Source organism: Zonotrichia albicollis, chromosome 16, assembly GCF_047830755.1.
Source record: "Zonotrichia albicollis isolate bZonAlb1 chromosome 16, bZonAlb1.hap1, whole genome shotgun sequence".
Classification (NCBI taxonomy): domain Eukaryota; kingdom Metazoa; phylum Chordata; class Aves; order Passeriformes; family Passerellidae; genus Zonotrichia; species Zonotrichia albicollis.
In genome coordinates this window covers 10,015,272-10,032,407 of record NC_133834.1, presented here as the reverse complement: position 1 = coordinate 10,032,407, position 17,136 = coordinate 10,015,272, and the positions used below count along the sequence as shown (strand labels likewise).

General features: G+C 38.1%; 1 protein-coding gene across 1 annotated transcript in view; it reads right to left on the bottom strand.

Annotated features, from left to right (window-relative positions):
- Positions 1 to 17,136, bottom strand: part of LOC106629417 (uncharacterized) — a 73,974-nt gene that overhangs the window by 47,015 nt on the left and 9,823 nt on the right. Inside the window, exons 9-25 of the mRNA XM_026793850.2 lie at positions 14,467 to 14,570; positions 12,803 to 12,968; positions 12,389 to 12,571; positions 11,543 to 11,695; positions 10,151 to 10,295; positions 8,555 to 8,713; positions 7,690 to 7,812; positions 7,359 to 7,378; positions 6,419 to 6,700; positions 5,252 to 5,407; positions 4,624 to 4,808; positions 3,690 to 3,872; positions 3,464 to 3,555; positions 3,114 to 3,283; positions 2,672 to 2,831; positions 1,545 to 1,624; positions 854 to 1,034 (exon numbers count right to left, since the gene is read on the bottom strand). Of these exons, the coding sequence (XP_026649651.2) occupies positions 854 to 1,034; positions 1,545 to 1,624; positions 2,672 to 2,831; positions 3,114 to 3,283; positions 3,464 to 3,555; positions 3,690 to 3,872; positions 4,624 to 4,808; positions 5,252 to 5,407; positions 6,419 to 6,700; positions 7,359 to 7,378; positions 7,690 to 7,812; positions 8,555 to 8,713; positions 10,151 to 10,295; positions 11,543 to 11,695; positions 12,389 to 12,571; positions 12,803 to 12,968; positions 14,467 to 14,570 (2,542 nt within the window). The remainder of the gene's footprint in view (positions 1 to 853; positions 1,035 to 1,544; positions 1,625 to 2,671; positions 2,832 to 3,113; positions 3,284 to 3,463; positions 3,556 to 3,689; positions 3,873 to 4,623; positions 4,809 to 5,251; positions 5,408 to 6,418; positions 6,701 to 7,358; positions 7,379 to 7,689; positions 7,813 to 8,554; positions 8,714 to 10,150; positions 10,296 to 11,542; positions 11,696 to 12,388; positions 12,572 to 12,802; positions 12,969 to 14,466; positions 14,571 to 17,136) is intronic.

Below are 17,136 nucleotides of genomic sequence, written 5' to 3'. Positions count from 1 at the left end.
AAATGCATGCAGCCAAAGCTGCTTCTCAAAGGAAATAAATTCAGACAGACAGACCTTTTGATTAACTAAGCCCTAACATGTGAACATGTGGATGTTCACCTCTAATCAAGTCAGAGCAAGCCTGAGGCTTTGCAGCAGCACAGCTGGTGCAGCCAAGTTCTCAGGTGCTGGGAGTTTGAAATCAGACCAGAACTGGCTTGGATACAATCACTGGCAATCCATGTGAAAGCTAAGGATGAAAACTTCACCAAAAGATCATCCACCAAAACACAAACTGCCTTCTGCACTCCTTAGTTCTGTTAGTTCTGTTTGAAAGTACCATGTAACCCTATGACATTTCAGTCAAAAATGAGAGCTTTAGACATAAATTACTGGTTTATTTCACTGTATTATTTTAATTTTAATGTATTGATGTTATACAAATATTAAGGCTCTCTTTCTAATACTTTCTCTTGTATTTTCCTCTTAGCTTATTTATGAGAAAAAAAGTCTTCAAGATTTTTAGAACAGCAGGTCTTAAGAGACATTCAGCTACAAATATGTGTCTCTGCACTGTTTTGTACTAATAAAAGTGAAAAACAGCTGTTATTTTTTGGCATGTTTTTATCAAGTAATTCCTTTCATCTTATTTCGTCTACCCTTTCCAACAGCAATTCAAAACAGACTTATTTTAAAATTTATTTTATTCTGAAATATATATATTTGTATTAATTTATGCAGGATAGTAATTTTAAAAAGGAGTCCTTATGGACTTGAAAGAAATTTAAGGAATAAATGTCCAAAACCATGCAACTCTAACAAATAACAGCTGCAGAACTTGCATTTATATGGCAAATACTTACTGTCCTCTAACCTGAAAGAAAGGCAGCATCCTTCAACAAATTATGCAGAGATACTGAAAAAGCTATCTTCTTGCCAAGCTGTTTAGTGATGTTTCCTGACAAAATGATAGGACTGCTTTGCTTTATCAGCTTTACCTCCAGCTGGGCCATGTATCTCTGCTCTCCACTCAGCACCTGCAAATCTGCCATTCCCTAGAACAAACAAACAAATCAAAAAGCAAACCTCAAGCTGCTGAACAACATAAGTGAAGTTTTAAGAAAGCAATAGTATAGACTTGGGTGTTTCAGAAATGAGATGAGAGGAGGAAGAAAAGACATGTTTTTCAAGCCTAAAACTTGCCATTGATAAATAATGGGGAGGAAGGATGGATTTGTTTTTCCAGTTACACAGAGGTCACAGTGGTGCAAGATACTACTTCCTTCAGCTTCTGCTGGTTTTAGGACTGAAATCACTGCAAATGTTACAATACCAGGCCAGAAGTTAATAGGGTGGTACTGAAAATATTGGCGGTCTCACAGAGATTTAGGTTGAAATTTAGCACTGAGGCTATCTCAAAGATATGTAATAAGGAGAACTGGTAATTCCTCTGATGGATTGCTCACAAAACTGTTTTTCAATATGTGTATTTTCCCTGCCTTTCTTTTATGTGCTTTTATGTAAGTATTCATGCTAGAAGGAGACCTTATGAAATGCAAACATACCTTAATGTAATACACATCTCGGTCATCCACTATCAGCTCCAGGTGTCCAACTCGGGAACTTTTAGAGAACTCAATCCTCCCTTGGAGAAAAAGAAAACTTTATTTTTTCTTTACTGTTCAGTGATGCTTCTTAAGACTGAACTTGAAATGATAGCTGTTCTTTTTATAAACAATAGATACAGAGAGATTAAAAACATAAATATCAGCTCAAAGAAGAAAAAGTTAGGATCAGAATTTGCAAAGGCATTTTGCAAAGTGTCTTCAGAATAAACTAGTAATTTTGAAAACATATTCTGAGGAGAATAATTGAGAAGAGGTAAAGAAGCTGTCTCCAACAAAACCAGCTTAGTTCTGGAATTGATTTATGCACTTTAGGCCTGTGCTAAAACTTGTAAGTTGTGTTGTGCTGTGGAGACATTTCAGGAGCTCAGAACACTGTGCACACAAAGCTTTGCACAGTGTTGGTAAAGCTTCCTTGCAATCCATTTGGAAATAACCAGGATCAAAAAAAAAAAAATCGGAGTGGAAAATTCTAAATACATGATATGGTAGAACACAACACAAAGCATCACTTGACCAGCACACCAAAGCAGCTGCAATATGTTGCAACTATATTATTACCATTAATTGATCAGTCTATATTTCCTCAATGGGTTTTGTAGATTCTGAATTCTATGGTACACTGTGATTAAACTGTTATTTTTTATTATAATGGATGACAATGTCATAGTCAGTACTTCAGTGATTTAGCAACAACTAACTTCATCTCACAACTAACAGAACACAGGAAATTGAAACAGTAAGGCAAGATCAGCATATGTAAAAGACGTTAGAACAATGCACCATATTCTTTAGCCTTCAATTCATCAATCCTGGTAACAGCTTTTTCTCTAACATGACTTTATGAACCAGGTACTGAACCTCTGATTGTGCAAAATATAGTCTTAACCAAGATGCAAATCCCATTGGGAATAGCTGCTTCCTAAAGCAGCAAACTGAACAGTTATCACATAGTAGTTTCAGCATTAGGTTAGTGAGTGAAATACGCTGATATTTCTCAGTTAATTGTAATGCAGTTCTCCTAACTGATATTAGCTGATGATCAGGCTCTTAGTTGAAAAACCTACCATCAATCTCAATTTTTTTCTTGGGTTGCATAAATTGGATTCTGAATTTCCTCTGTGGGACACTAAAACTTAGGTCAACACCAATATCTCTTTTCAAGTCTGACTTTGGAGTCCCAAGGAAGAAGTGAAAGACAGCTTCACTAGGGATCCATGAATTCTCCTGAAAGAAAAAGGATAATCACATTATTCATTGGCACATCATTTACAAAACAAATCTCCCACACTGAGACAAGAGATTGTTTGTGTGTGCTGTTTTGTAGATAAAAAGAGTATACACCTCCTATCAGCATCAGCAATTTGTGTCCAACATATCTTCCCATATATTGGGAATGGAATGAACAATAACACAGAGTTTGGAATGCAGAGGGTTGAATGTGCAGCACTGAGATCCACCAGAACAGCAAACTGCAGCTAAAGGCAGAGCCCAGCATGCCAGTGGTACCTGAGCTATGTGGTCAAAGGCAGCTTCCACCACGTACTGCTGCAGGCCTCTGTCCTGCTTAGTTAATGTCACAGCCACTCTCAAAGGTCCACTGAGGGGGAAAACCAAACCACTGGCTGGGTCAGGATAGGACAGTGCAGAACACAGCTGCCAGCCAATAATCTCAGATACTAGTGGAAGACAACAGTTGAACATTCAATTAGAACAGCAAACAAAGAAAACACAAAAATTAACATTGCACTGTAGAACTTTAGAAATAATATGTGAAAAAAGAAACTCTAGTGAATAAAATAATCTGTTATGGATATTTCAGAATGCCTTTCTAAGACAAACATAATAGCTGGACTCACCTTCCTCCCTAGTGCAGGACCTGGTCTCTGTGTGGTCTTGGAAGACATCTATATCCTCTGTCTCGTCCACCATTCTGTAGTAGAGTTTAGAGCTACAACCAAGAATTTTGAACAATAACTTAAAATCAATTATGCTAAAGTTACAGCAATATTTAAAGAAAATTGTCAGTTATATTCAAGAAAGTTAACAGTTACTGTTTTTGAAGATGACCGTGCTTAATCTTACCTGAAATTCATTATCTCCATAGATTCTTCTGGAGTGTTCAAGAAAACTTTGAGCTCTTTCCCCTTCTTCACCTGGATGCCCCCATCAAGACTAGTAGATGTCCTCATTCCTGTTAACCACTTTAGGCCAGTTTGTCCCAGAGTCCCCACAATTCCCATTTGGACAGAGAGCTGAACAAATGCACTGTTGAAAGATTCATGTACATGAAATAGAGTTTCTTTTTAAAGCACTTAATTTAAACCTCTTCAATAAATACACAGCATTTAATGCTGTAACACAGTATATTCTGTGATTAAAATCATGAACTAATTTTATTTCAGGAAATAACTGAAAAGATTGCATGTACACCAACACACACTTTCTAACATGAATTATAGTTTTACTGTGTCTCATAAGGAGGAGATTTGAATGCAGCTTTCAGCATGAAATATTAAGATAGGGAAAACAATTAGAATTGAGTATCACAGGGCAAGTTTCTCTCTGTACAGCACTTAGTAAAGTTTAGTAACCTATTCAGTATGTACAAAAGCTAAAATAGCCAGGTAAGGAAACACAGGGTTGAATCCTCCACTGGTTTGTGCATCCATAACCTGTAAGAGCATTATTTGATCCCAATAAAAATCCCCTTGTCACATGTAAAACATTCCCAAAAAATCATCTGCATCAACAATTCAGGAGTCTGATCTAGAGACAGAGAGGAATAGTCAGCTTAGACCAGTACTGGAATAACACAGTGAGAGTTCAAAATCAGACAGGCAGGACAGGAAAGCACTGCTGCCCTTACACCATGGCAACCATTCAGCAACAGAAAGATGATGACTGCTTTTGTTCTTCAGGAATCTCCTAATTAATTAAGAGACACAAAACTTCCACAGCAGGAATTGCTACTTTACATCAGGGACATGTGAAAGGGACACATTGCAGCATTTAATACCTTGGCTTGATATATCCATTTAGAAAGAAATTGGACTGTTGTTTGAAATCAGCATTCCCTTTTATTTTTATGTTGATTGCTGCTGAGGCATTGACTGCCAGTTGAACAGGAAAGCCTGAAATTGCTGGAAACTGCAGCTCTTCAGTGGCCAAGCTCATCCTTTTATTAAACTGGACCTCCTGCCCCTGTGGTGAACAAAACCCAAACAAAACCCAGAATATTATTTTGCATAATAGAGTTAGCATTCAATAAATTTGTCAGATATAACTTTTGACTGCATCTGTCTATTGTAAAAGTGTTTTTACCTGAGCTGATCTGGGACACAAAGAAGAAAGCAGCCCAAAGCCTGCCTATGGCCATGGCATGAGTCAGACACCAGTCCTACTCTAGTTAAAAAAAGAATTTGCATTTAAGCATGAATGGATTTGAATGAAAGAAGTAAGAACCATTAAACAGCAGAACAAATCTTGGCCTAATGTACTGAATGCTGTTTAAACCAACTATACACTGGTGTCTTTTAGAGTTCAATTTAGAGAAATAACAAGCAATATTTTCTATCTTTAACATATCTGTCAGAAGGCAGTTTCTCAAGATATTTACTTTGAAATAGAAAAAAGGTTCCTTTTACCTTCAGAAGTTTGACAGCCAACTCAGCCAGATTTAAGGAATAATGTTTCATTTGTTTTCTTAAATCTTCACAATTTAAGAAGCTAAGTTCATTTCCAAAGATTTTCATGCTTAGCTCACATTTCAACGCCTCCTTTCTTACTGTCCTCTCAGTGAACTGACATGGTAAAAAAAAGAAATCAAAAGAAAGTGTGTTATAATTTCCTTTCAAACTCACAATAAACAATTCCTCAATGCAGGCTATGCTATTAGTAAAGAAACATTATTCTCCCTTTTACAAGTACTTTGGAGACCACTTCACACCCTGGATTAGCAGCTGTTCTTTCCAGCAACACTTCAGCTCCACAGCACACAAGCTGCCTGTCACTATGGACACTGGTCATAATAGGACAGCCAAAGGAGAAGTATTACAATACATACCCATAAGTAGATGAAGCTTTGAAAAATACAATCTCAAAACAACATTAGGGGTGCCTTGATTGCTAAATCAACTGCTAGAAAGTAAAAATTTTACATTTTCTGTCCTTACAATTCTATGATACCATAGCAACACAATATCCTGAGCTTACTCTCTAAGAAGAAACCCTAAGAAGATGAGTCCAAGAAGAGAGATCATCTAAGACAAACTAAATGAATCACAGTTCCTGATTTTTCCAGCTAATACATCAACAACTGAAGTCAATTCTCAGAGCTTCCCTATTGTGTACATAAAACATAGCTCTCTCCAAAAATGAGTAAATTCACAAAGCCTCAATGTAACATCTGACATCAAACTGGGAAGTCAGGTTGCAAACAACAGGACTCAGGAACTCAACATCAAGCAGCTGTTTACAGTGCCACAGCAGTCAACCGACAAAAGGACATCAGCATAAAGGGACCAGAGCTCAAAATAATGAGAGGAAGCCCAAAACACAGGCAACATAATCCCATGGCGGAGTGTCATTGTTTTGAGACAATAAAACAATCTGAAAAAAACCCTAAAGATCTGGCTCTTTGCTGCTCCGTATTTTCTGCAGCTGTTAAGTTCTCTGCAAGTGAGCAGATTGAGTTACATGTGCTTTATGCAAAGGAGTCCCAGTGACCCAGAGCATTTGCCCAGTGTGAGATGGGGCCCTGTGTTTGACTGGAAAATGTCATTAATATTTCCAAGATCTACAGATTCAGTTACCTTTTTGACTAATTCATTCATCTTACTGTATTTTCTACCAAGACAGTTTTGGTTTGTTTTTCTCAGCTTTGGCTTGCCAGACTTGCTCACAAGATGCTCAGTGGGGCTGTAGCGCTTCAAAGTCGGGTTCCTCTGCTTGACCTCTTCTGCTGTCTCCACTGCAGTTTCTGATTTGTGGTTTCCTTCTTTGGTGTTTCCAAAAAAATAGTCACTGAAAGTAGAAGATTTTGGCCCAAACCCCTTCTCTATGAGAGTTTCAGCATTCTCCAATCGTACACCAACCTAGTGAAAAGCATGCAGCAGTCAAAAGCCTAACAGTGACATGTATAGGCCACGGTCAGTTCTAAAGCAGAAAAATCAAATATACAACCAGATATAACCAACACAAAAGATTTGGAAGGCAAGATCACAGTCTACAAAGTTTAGCATTCTACCTCCTTCAGCATTCAATACTGGATATTCCAGTATTAAATCTTCCCCAAAAAATTAGATATGTAAAGCTCAGTCCAAAATAAAAATACTTTTTCCTTCAGGTATTAAGATCCATTTACACCATAATGGGCCAAAAGGGGATACTGCTATTTTGGCATGTTAAAAACTGTATTTTGGCTGGAAAACAATAACACATCATTTTCATGCTCTGAAATAAGATTCTGTTTGGAAGTTTGCTTAAAACAGAATTACTAACATAGATAAATCCAGGGTATGTAGCACTGAAGAAAAGTTTTGTTCTCTTGCAAGCTTAAACTTGAGCTCTGAAGGCTACATTAAATACTTTCTTTTTTTCATGTGCACATTGTTACCTGGCACAGCAGGTAAAGATGATGAAGTTACAGGCAGGTCATTGAAATGTGCCAAGCACTGGAAGGTCAATGGCACTGGAACAGTGACTTCAGCTAAGTACAAATGAACCTACCTCTGAATTAAAGCAATGCTGTACCCAAGGCAATCCATTTCCCACTGGACATCAAGAAAAGGAATCTTACCATCCTAAACAGGAGCAGTGTCTCAGGAAGCACTGACTTTAATGTTTCATTTGAATCAACAAGAGCTGAGTAGAAGTCACTTTCCTAGAGCAATAGTGCTTTTATTTTGACTAAGCCCATTACACAAAGGGGTCACCAGTCTGAGACAACTGTGCTACAGCATTGAAAAGCACATTTTGCTAAAGGAACTGCAATAGGAAAGCAGAAAATGCTTTGTACTTCAATATTCCAAGTGTCACTTGAGAAGGGGGATAAAACACTCCCACAATTAAAAAATCCATAAACTTGCCTCCAGGAGGTTTATAGCCTGTCCCATGAAGTGAACAGTCAAATTTGTCATGACTGATCGTGGTAGAAAAGATGTAGGAGAAAAGACCACTGATGCTTCCATATTTGCACCTGCACCAGCTGCAATAGAAAATAGATGTCTGTTAGCTGTTCTCATATGTTTTGCAAAATTCATAATTTTTTGGAAACTGTTACTCCACTCAATAAGAAGATGGTGAATGAAACATTGTCAACAGGTGAAAATATTTAACTTTTTAATACAGCAAAGGCATTACTGTAAGTAACTTCCAGTTACTGGAATTCCATATTTACTGGATATTACTGGGTATTATCTCACTAACATCAAAAGGAAAGTATTTATAGTGCATAAGATACATAAATGCACTGGAGGAAATGGACAGAAAATCAAAATGTAACTCGGAAAAACAACATCCAGCATTTTCACTGAAAACAAATGAACAGATAGTGAAACAGAAAGGAACTAGTTTGACTCTTTTCTTATACCAAGGACAGCACATGGATTAGGAGAAGAAAAAACAACCCAGTCCCCAGTGGCTGCAAAGGAAGTTAACTAAGGAAGGAATTAAAAGTTGATGTTCACAAAAGTAATCTTAAGTGTTCATTGGTTCTTAGTGTCCTCTCTCACAAGAGGCAAAGGTGTATGGTATCTGGTTTGCTGGAAATGCATTTCATATGCTCCAGTGTAGGTCAGAGCAGAATCAAGCTTACATATGCATATTTGGATAATATTAAATCATAAAAATCAAAGTTCTCTGGAACAATATGTAAAGGGTCAGAAAAGCCATGTGGGATGTTAATAATCCATATGCTGCAAAGTATTAAGTTCTAAAACTGCACATACCTGAGTGAAAGGTGACATCAGAGTATGAGGAGTATTTCCATGTCTCCCAGTCAAAATCTTTGCTAAGGATTTCATCAGGAATAGAATCTCGAAGGTGCTCCTTCAATGGGTCATCTGTCTCCAGGAGCTGAGTGAGATGACTCCAAACAAAGGAGCCCACTAAAATTCAACAAAGAAAAGCATGTGGAAATCAGAGAAAAATTACAGGAGCCTTAAAAACAGATACAGCATTTTTTTTTTAATATACCTCCATTAATTCTATTTTTTATATACCACCATTAATTCACCATTCCCCTAACCACAACAGAATCCATTCATTTTCAGCATGATTAGAATCAGTCTGATGCACCTACTGCAACAGCACCTTAAATTAAAAAATGCACATACAATTAAACAATTGTGATTAAGAATTAGTATTTCTGCATGACACTGTGGAGTCCCAGCTTGGCCATGTATGTGATGTGTGATGGGGGGCAAATATTTCCCAAATGTAGTAGTGTAGTTCCTAAATAGAGGTTTTTTGCCTCCTGAAGATAAAAGATATAAGGCTCCAGTGCTAGTTCAATGCACAGACACTGAATATTGATGTAACTCCATTTTTCACAACACAACTTCTTTTCAAATTTAGTTTTCTAATTGTGGAACTAAAAGCTAACATGTGCCCCACTCCTTCAAAAGCGCTCGTTATTCAAAAGTTTATTATATAAATTATTTAGCTGTCACATCAACAAATGACAAAGAAAATAAATTAAGAATATTCATGAGTACTGCATTAAATTGTTTATTACACACAACATTGGATGGACTTGTAGAGCTCCGTCATAAAACAGACAAATTAAATTTTCTGCATGCAGTCCCCAGGAGGAGTCACTGAGGGCACACCTTGACAGGATTTTGGAGGTGGATGCAATTTCTCTCTGTCTGAACTCTGAACAGAGGGGAATGAGTGCCCTCCAAACCACAAGCCACATCAGCAGGTGAACACAATGCTGAGCCTGAACTCACAATCACTGCAGGAGACACTGCTCCGGACACAACACCCTGGGAAACGGATCCCAGCTCCAAGGCAGAGCTGGCCAGGATCCAGACACAGTGCAGACAGAGCCTGCTTTCATCTGCCTGCAAACAATCTTACAGAGACCTTTCTCACGTTTGCTTCTTCTTGACAGATGGAAATGCAAGGGATTAGTCTAGAGGTATCCTTCACTGAATGTCGTGAAACCATTTTAGAAAATCGTACCATTTTTTTCTGCCACTTGGTTCTTTCTCAACTTAACAAAATACAATTTGCAGTCATGAATTTGTATTTCTAATGCACTGAGCATCTATACATCCTTCTCAGGAACCTTCAGTGAATGAAATGTTGCCAGTAGAAGGAACTAATTCTATGAAAAGTCAGTCCTTACTATTGCTAAACTAACAGTATCACAATTTGAATATAAAATGTTACAAACATACAAAAAATTACTTAGAAACAATCTACAAAGCATTGAGATGAAATAAAAATTGACACAGATTGGTACCATTACACCTGCAAAGTAAATGTCACATTGAAGTATCAATTAGGAACACGTAAGACTTCAAGGCTTGGCTGACCTTGGCTGGATGTTTCTTTCAGCAAAGTCTTCTGTACTTGTTTAAATAACTCTTCATGTGGACATTTCATTGCTATATAATAAGCAGCAATTCTTATTTCCACATCTTCGCTGGTTGCTTGATACAGCTGAACTAATATAGCATTCTAAGAGAAAAGCACAAAAAGATAAGGACAATTATGATTCCCTCCCCTGGAACACCTTTTCCCACTGAAACCCACTTTCAGGTCTTGGTGGGTTTTTTGTTCTCAAAGAGCTATTGCCACGTTTATACCTTAAACAGCCTTATACCCAGCAAAGCCACTTCATGTAACATGGATACAAATGTATGTACATATTGTCTATAGTACCCTATCCACAAATTTCCTGAACAAATTGTCATTATGACCTTGAATCCGACACAGACAAATCTGTACAGGACTCTGCAACACAGAGCCTCCCCTGCCAGCACAACTGTTAAGGATGGTTTTATCCCACCACATGGGAGATGTGTCTGTTGTACCTCTCACGTGCTGCAGCCAATACACAGACAGCAATGGCCATGGCATTGTTCACAGGCTATTAAGATCATTACTTTTGGTCTCAGTCAAAGAGCAGGCCAGCAACAAATTCATTCTGTTCAATATTTTCCCAGTAGCAACCAAGACAATTCCTGGTAGTTCACAAAAAAAAGTTAAGAAACCAGTGACTGATACTACTAACATTTTTATTAGCATTTAACAGCCCCAGTCCACTCAGTTCATTTGCCAGACAATGATGGGGTACACAACAACATACAGACTTGATACTTGGAAATGTCTAATGAGCAACACCAAGCTTCATCACTGCAGAACAAGTGAATCACACCAATCCAAGCTGAAATTAAATTTTAAAAAGCCATAGAAAGGTGTTTCTCCAAGTGCAAGTCCATGTGGAGCTTGTCATTCATCTGGAGCAGGACAGCCCACTTTGCCCGGGCCAGCACTCCTGGATTTGCCATTCTTCTAAGTATCAAGGTATTAAAGATAAACAAGTCTTGAACTTTCTCCCATTAAACCACTTAACAAAACGTTCTAACTGTGGCAGTGTATTGCAAATCACAACAAGCTTCTCACATTAATACTTTATGTTTCAGAGATGAAAACAGTGAAACAGACTATGGGAAAAATCAAATCCTATGGATTCTCAGCCATAATCCTTGCAGACAGAAGGCACCCAACTGCAGTGCCTAATTAAGAAGTCCCAAACACTGGATGTGTTACCTCAACTGCAGCAAAGCTCATTATAGGTTTGTTATCTGGGTGGTTCTACCCTCTCCTCCAACAGCAGAGGGGCTCTGCTAGAACATGTCTACACTTGTTCCTTATCCATTTGTGTGTTCTGTAACTATTCCAACAAGTGCCAAATCACTCACCCTGAGGGAGCAGGGAAGGCGCCGGAAGGCCTGGACGGCGGCGAGGCGGATTTCCATGGGATGGCTCCTGAGGGCAGCGCACGAGCTCAGAGCAGGAGCCAGCGCAGCCGCTGCCAGCCCCGCGTTCCCGATGGCTTTCAGCACCAGCTGCAGCTGGAAATGCAGAGCAAGGTAGGACAGAAAGCTCTCCAAGTGTTGGCAGCTGTACATTGAATTTCATGGCACTAGCATTTTCTGGGCAAAAATCTGTTTAAAATGATTACTGGTGATTTGGGGAGTTTACTGCAGGTCCCATTGTACCACTAATATCCTGGCTTTACAGGAAGGACAAGACAAATATGGACCATGTGGCACTTGTAAGTATACTTGTAAGGGAGAGTACAAAAATATTTTTTAAAAGACTACATTGCAACAGGAAAGCAAAAGTCACAAATTTTATGTACTGGAAAGGTTTTTCAAGTACTTTGATATTTTGTCCCTTTTGATCACAGATATTTTGGCATTTTAGTGATTCAACATAGATTTCTGGACACAACAGCTAAATTAAAATATTAATTTGTCAACAGATATGTGTTCTTCGTATTGCTCAATGGTAAGAAGTTCACTTCATCAGGAAATCCAAGACTTTTCTTTATTTCCACACACAAGAATACCCATACTGATAGGTTCTACTTGTCAGATTACAAAATTTTATCAGCTCATTCTAGCAAGAAATATTCATTTTCTAAGCTTGTATTCATGGCTGTCTGGAAATCCAATGAATGCCATTTTCATCAAACAAGTTCTAGATCATCAAGGGAACAGAAAAGCAAAGCCCTGTATCATGTGCCTCTGTACAACCAATACCTTGCTGAGATGTTCTGGATTTTGCACGGTGCAGTTTCCTCCCAAAAATTTCCCAAGAGTCCTCATCACACTCTGCACAGCAGGTACAACACCACAGGAGCTGTGAGCTGAACAAAACCTATGTACAAGGGCAGTTACTCCCAAGAAGCAGCTCTGGCCTGCTCTAGGTGACTTCAGCAAAGGCTGTAAACAACCATAAAAAGAATGAGATGTTTCAGAAAAGTAATGAGAATTGTGACATACCACAGATTATAAATGTATCAAAATATTTACAAACTCAAATTCAGCCTCAACAAAATTACCTGGACAAAGCTTTGTATAAATGTATGAAAAGGACTATTACTCTAAAACACAAAAACTATGAGCCACCTAGATTAATTACAAATTAAAAAAGAAAAAACAGCATCCACTCACAGCAAGAGATTCAATCATGCCTGAAGTGGGATTAGGAATGAATGCAAATGACCAGAAGAAATATTCTACTTTGTCTTCTTCAACTTCTCCAGAAGCTATGAGGTCTTTCATTAGCACAACACATGCCTCTGTGGCACAAGATGGGAGAGCATCTATTAATGGTTGCCTGTAACACAAGAAAAAAGTACAAAAAAAAACCTAAAATGACCAAAATACTTAAGAATCACATAACAAGTACATTGAGACTGGGCTTCTTTCAAAGTAAATAAATGTCCAGTGGCTTAACAAATTCCAGATTCTACAGAAATCAATATTACCTTCTGGTATAGTGGCCTTACAGAAATATGTTTCAGACAGGATGTGATGGAAGTGCATTGGTGTTTCAATAGTACCTAAGCAGATTTTCAAGAAAATATTCAGTTGCTTTCTCTGAGAATTAAGCCACATCATATCCTAGGTTTGACTTCTAAAGACTGAGGTACCTTAAAGCACTGACTTTTTATTAAGGTGCTTTTTACCTTTCATTTCACCTGTAACATGAGTAACAAATTAAAATACTAAAACATTAAAACTGAATTGACCAGCTTTTACTTCCTGAGCTTTTTCAGACCTTATCTAAGGGGAAAGCTTACACCAGCATGACAGACAATACATATTTCAGGTCTTAAGAGTAAATATTCTGTAATGTAAATATTCTGTACCTGCCTTTTATACTGATGGAAGGACACTTTTGCATTAACTAGAAAGCAGCTAAACTAGATAGGGTAAAAGCATCCGAGTGGGATCTGCATGGGATTTTCTTTCACTCCTAAATTTAATAACCATGTCCTGAGTAAGATTATTCTTTTTAAAGGTAATATAAAAGAGACAGAGTAGTTTAATTACTATCTAATACTGAAGAATATTAGCTTGACTATTTATCAAAGGATGAGAATAAACCTAACCCAAAATAAAATTTGCCCCTTGTGCATCAAGTAAAGATATTGGTGCAAACACAAACCTTGGCATTAGATTAATTTCAAACAGGCTCATGACATTTTGTACTGAAACCAAGTGAAAGAATTGTTTCATTATTTTCAATTTTATGAAGGGAGAAAAATGTACTGATTTTAATAATACTGGATGAGTATTCCTGATAATCTCAAACCATTGGATCAGAACTATTCCTGACTGCAGAGGAGAAGGGTCTTGATCTCCAAAGCCACAGTTCTACAATGGACATAAACCTCCCTGAGATCCAGCTGCTACTGAAAGATGCAGCTCCACCACATCCATACTTCCAGCCTAACATCTCTCCTCTGCCCCAAGACTGCTAAGGGCATTGAAGATACAGATCCAGGTAAGCTTTTTCATAACAAATGGCCACATAAGCTTAAAAGCAGCAGAACTGATTTCCATCCAAGCCATGAGTCAGGTTTCCCATTCACATTGCTTCAGAAACAGGAAATCTGGCTGTGGGAATAGGTAAGTCTATTTTGTACACAGCATTCATTCAGTGAGGAGAAACTGTCATCCCATTGCAGAAAAAAGATCTGCAATACAAATTATTCCTTTAAAATGCTCCAAATTTAAATCCAACACTTGGCACAGATTGAAAACATTTAAATATTTGCAAAATATTTTTTCCTGTATATTTTTGAATGCAATTACTAAAGAAGACTTACCAATTGTCTCTGCACTTGAATGATGATCTTTGCCATAGTGCCCTTAAGGCCTCAAGGGAAAGGTGTCGAAGCTCAAACACAAGAGTCATGAAAAGGTCTGCAGTCTGTAAGTGCACAACCACAAGTGTAATATTCCTGCTGTGCAGAAAGCAGCTTCAGAGAACAGAGCACAAGGGGTTATGCTGGCATTGCCACTGATTTACAATGTAACCCAAGACTGAACCCTCTTTCTTCCCCGTGTCCTTACATTCCTTCCTCATTTGCTTTTCTCTCCAGACTGCAAACGTATATGGAGAAGGGCTTTTGCCTTGGGTGTCAGTCAGTCCCTCAGACAACAGCTCTCAGTGACCACCACACATACCACAGCCATACAAATGAATAAACCAAAAGGCAACAGGGTGGTTACAATCCAGAAGAGAAAGTCAATCTTCTCTGAGTTTGTATGGCAAGATCCAAGATTTATGACCAGAACTGCTGACAGCTTTGACACAAATGAAAAAATTGTCAACCTAACTGTATATGAATCTTAGGTTTATGTGAAAGATCATTTAACAGAGATTTGGGCAACACTTAGAAGTTTCACTTAAGAACCCTTGGGCTGTGAGAAATGATTCCATCTTACTGGGGAAAGGCCCAGGCACAACTGCCCTTACCTCTGCAGCCAGCACAGGACTAGCTGGAAAGAGAGGCAGAAGAGCTGTTCTCTCTCACTGAGAGGAATTGCTACATCATACAGCAGCTATTTTGCCTGCATTTTAAATGCTAAATAGCACGTGGATGTATTCCTCTGAGACCTGATCCAAAGTTAAAGAAAGAAGATAGGTCTCATTGCTTGAAAAATTAGCAGAATGTTCAATACAATATCCTGTATGTTCAAGTTAACTGAACTTTAAAATGTGGAAGCTTTAAACACGATCCATGTCAGCTTCACTTCAATGCTTTATTCACCTCAGATGTGAAAGGCTTAGACATAGGACTAAATTTATGGTTCCAAAGAAAACATTTTTCTTTACATAAAAATTATACAAACAAAGTCTAATTTCACTAAGTCACATTTCCAAAGGTTTGGGGACAGACCTACTTTGACTTTCTGACCTTCCTTCCAGGAGCCACTCCCAAAAACAATGAAAACATGGAATAACCCAGTGCCAGCATTCAATTTTAATTTAAGACTGCCAAGCCATTTTCAGTAACAAGAAGCTATCTTTCAGTAAGAAGCCTGAGTAATTTCTTACTGTTTTGTTTGAGGGAGCAATTTGTCAGATCCAATAGAGATATAGTTTATGTTTTTATTCTTTTGGGATTTATATTATTCTTAGAAATAATATATAATTTAATCAAATTAAAACCTGTTCTTGTATGTGAAGTCCCACCTACGTATTAGTTCTGTTAACATTTATAATTCCAAACCTAGAATTCAGATAGATCCACATCCACATCCATTCCATTCCATTCCATTCCATTCCCTCATTACCACTGAGATCTATTTTAAAAAGAAATTCCAAGCCTGGACACTATGGAGCTAGTGAACAATAATGATTTTTTAAAAGCATTTCTAAAGCCTGGGCCCTATGTGCATTTCTCCACAGGCAAATCAGCTGGGGGGCAGGGGATCCTCCCAGATCTCATCCCAAGGAGCTGCGTGTGCAGCTGCTGCCCAGGTGCCCCATCAGCTGCAGCTGCAGCACAGGTCAAGATAAAACTGCCAGACTGATTTACTTTCAGGTGATACAATTTTAGACTGTAAACTGACTTCGTTCTGCTTCACACCTGCTGACCAGACAAGCTCTCATCCAATAACTCCATGTAAAATTTTGCAGACAAGCAGCTATTTTTACTCTCTAATAATAAATCTTTAGAATGTACTGTCTGACCAGGTGGGCTGTTGTCATTTTTTAAGGTTGGTTGCACTGAAATTGAGCTGTCATTGCAAATTCCTCCCTTTGTGGTATCATAATAACAAACTATATTCAAATCTGACTCCCGTTCCCACCTCTGACAGAAACATAAGAAAGCCTGGCTTTTATTTTACATAGAAGCTAGATTATCCTTCTACCTGCAGACCTGCCATATTTTAAAATTTCAAATTATTTAAAATTATTTAAATTTAAATTATTTCTTTTAAAATAATAAACTAGGTAAAAGAAAGCAATTAGAATGCCATACAGGGAAAAAAACCCTAAAAACCAAAACCAAACAAAATGAAAGATCATGCCCTGAGAGTAAATTTTTTGGGTCAGACTGGGGTCCAGGAGCAAGGCAAAGCAAATCTGACATCCTCTTGCATACACACATTGACCAGAGCTACTGCCCAAGCACCAAATCCCAGCCAGTCACTGGAAATGCAGCCCCAGCAGAAGTGGTGTGACAGGCTTCTCTCCAGCCTCTCTCAAGAGAGGGTCCCTTCTCCCCCTCGCTTTTTCCATTCTTTGTCAGCAGGCAGCTTGTTCACTTAATGGTCCATTAGCTAATCTACATCCCCATTGAAATTCAATCTTGTCTCATAATAGCATTAAAAAATTAAACAACAACTTCGCTTCCTTGGAACTGACACCATCTCCACCTCCATTTTCTCATCCCTTCACTGTTTTCCCCAGAGTTGGAGATTTTCCCTTCCATTTATTCTTGGTTTTGTGTCCTGAAAGAAATGCATAATCTCACTTCATTCAG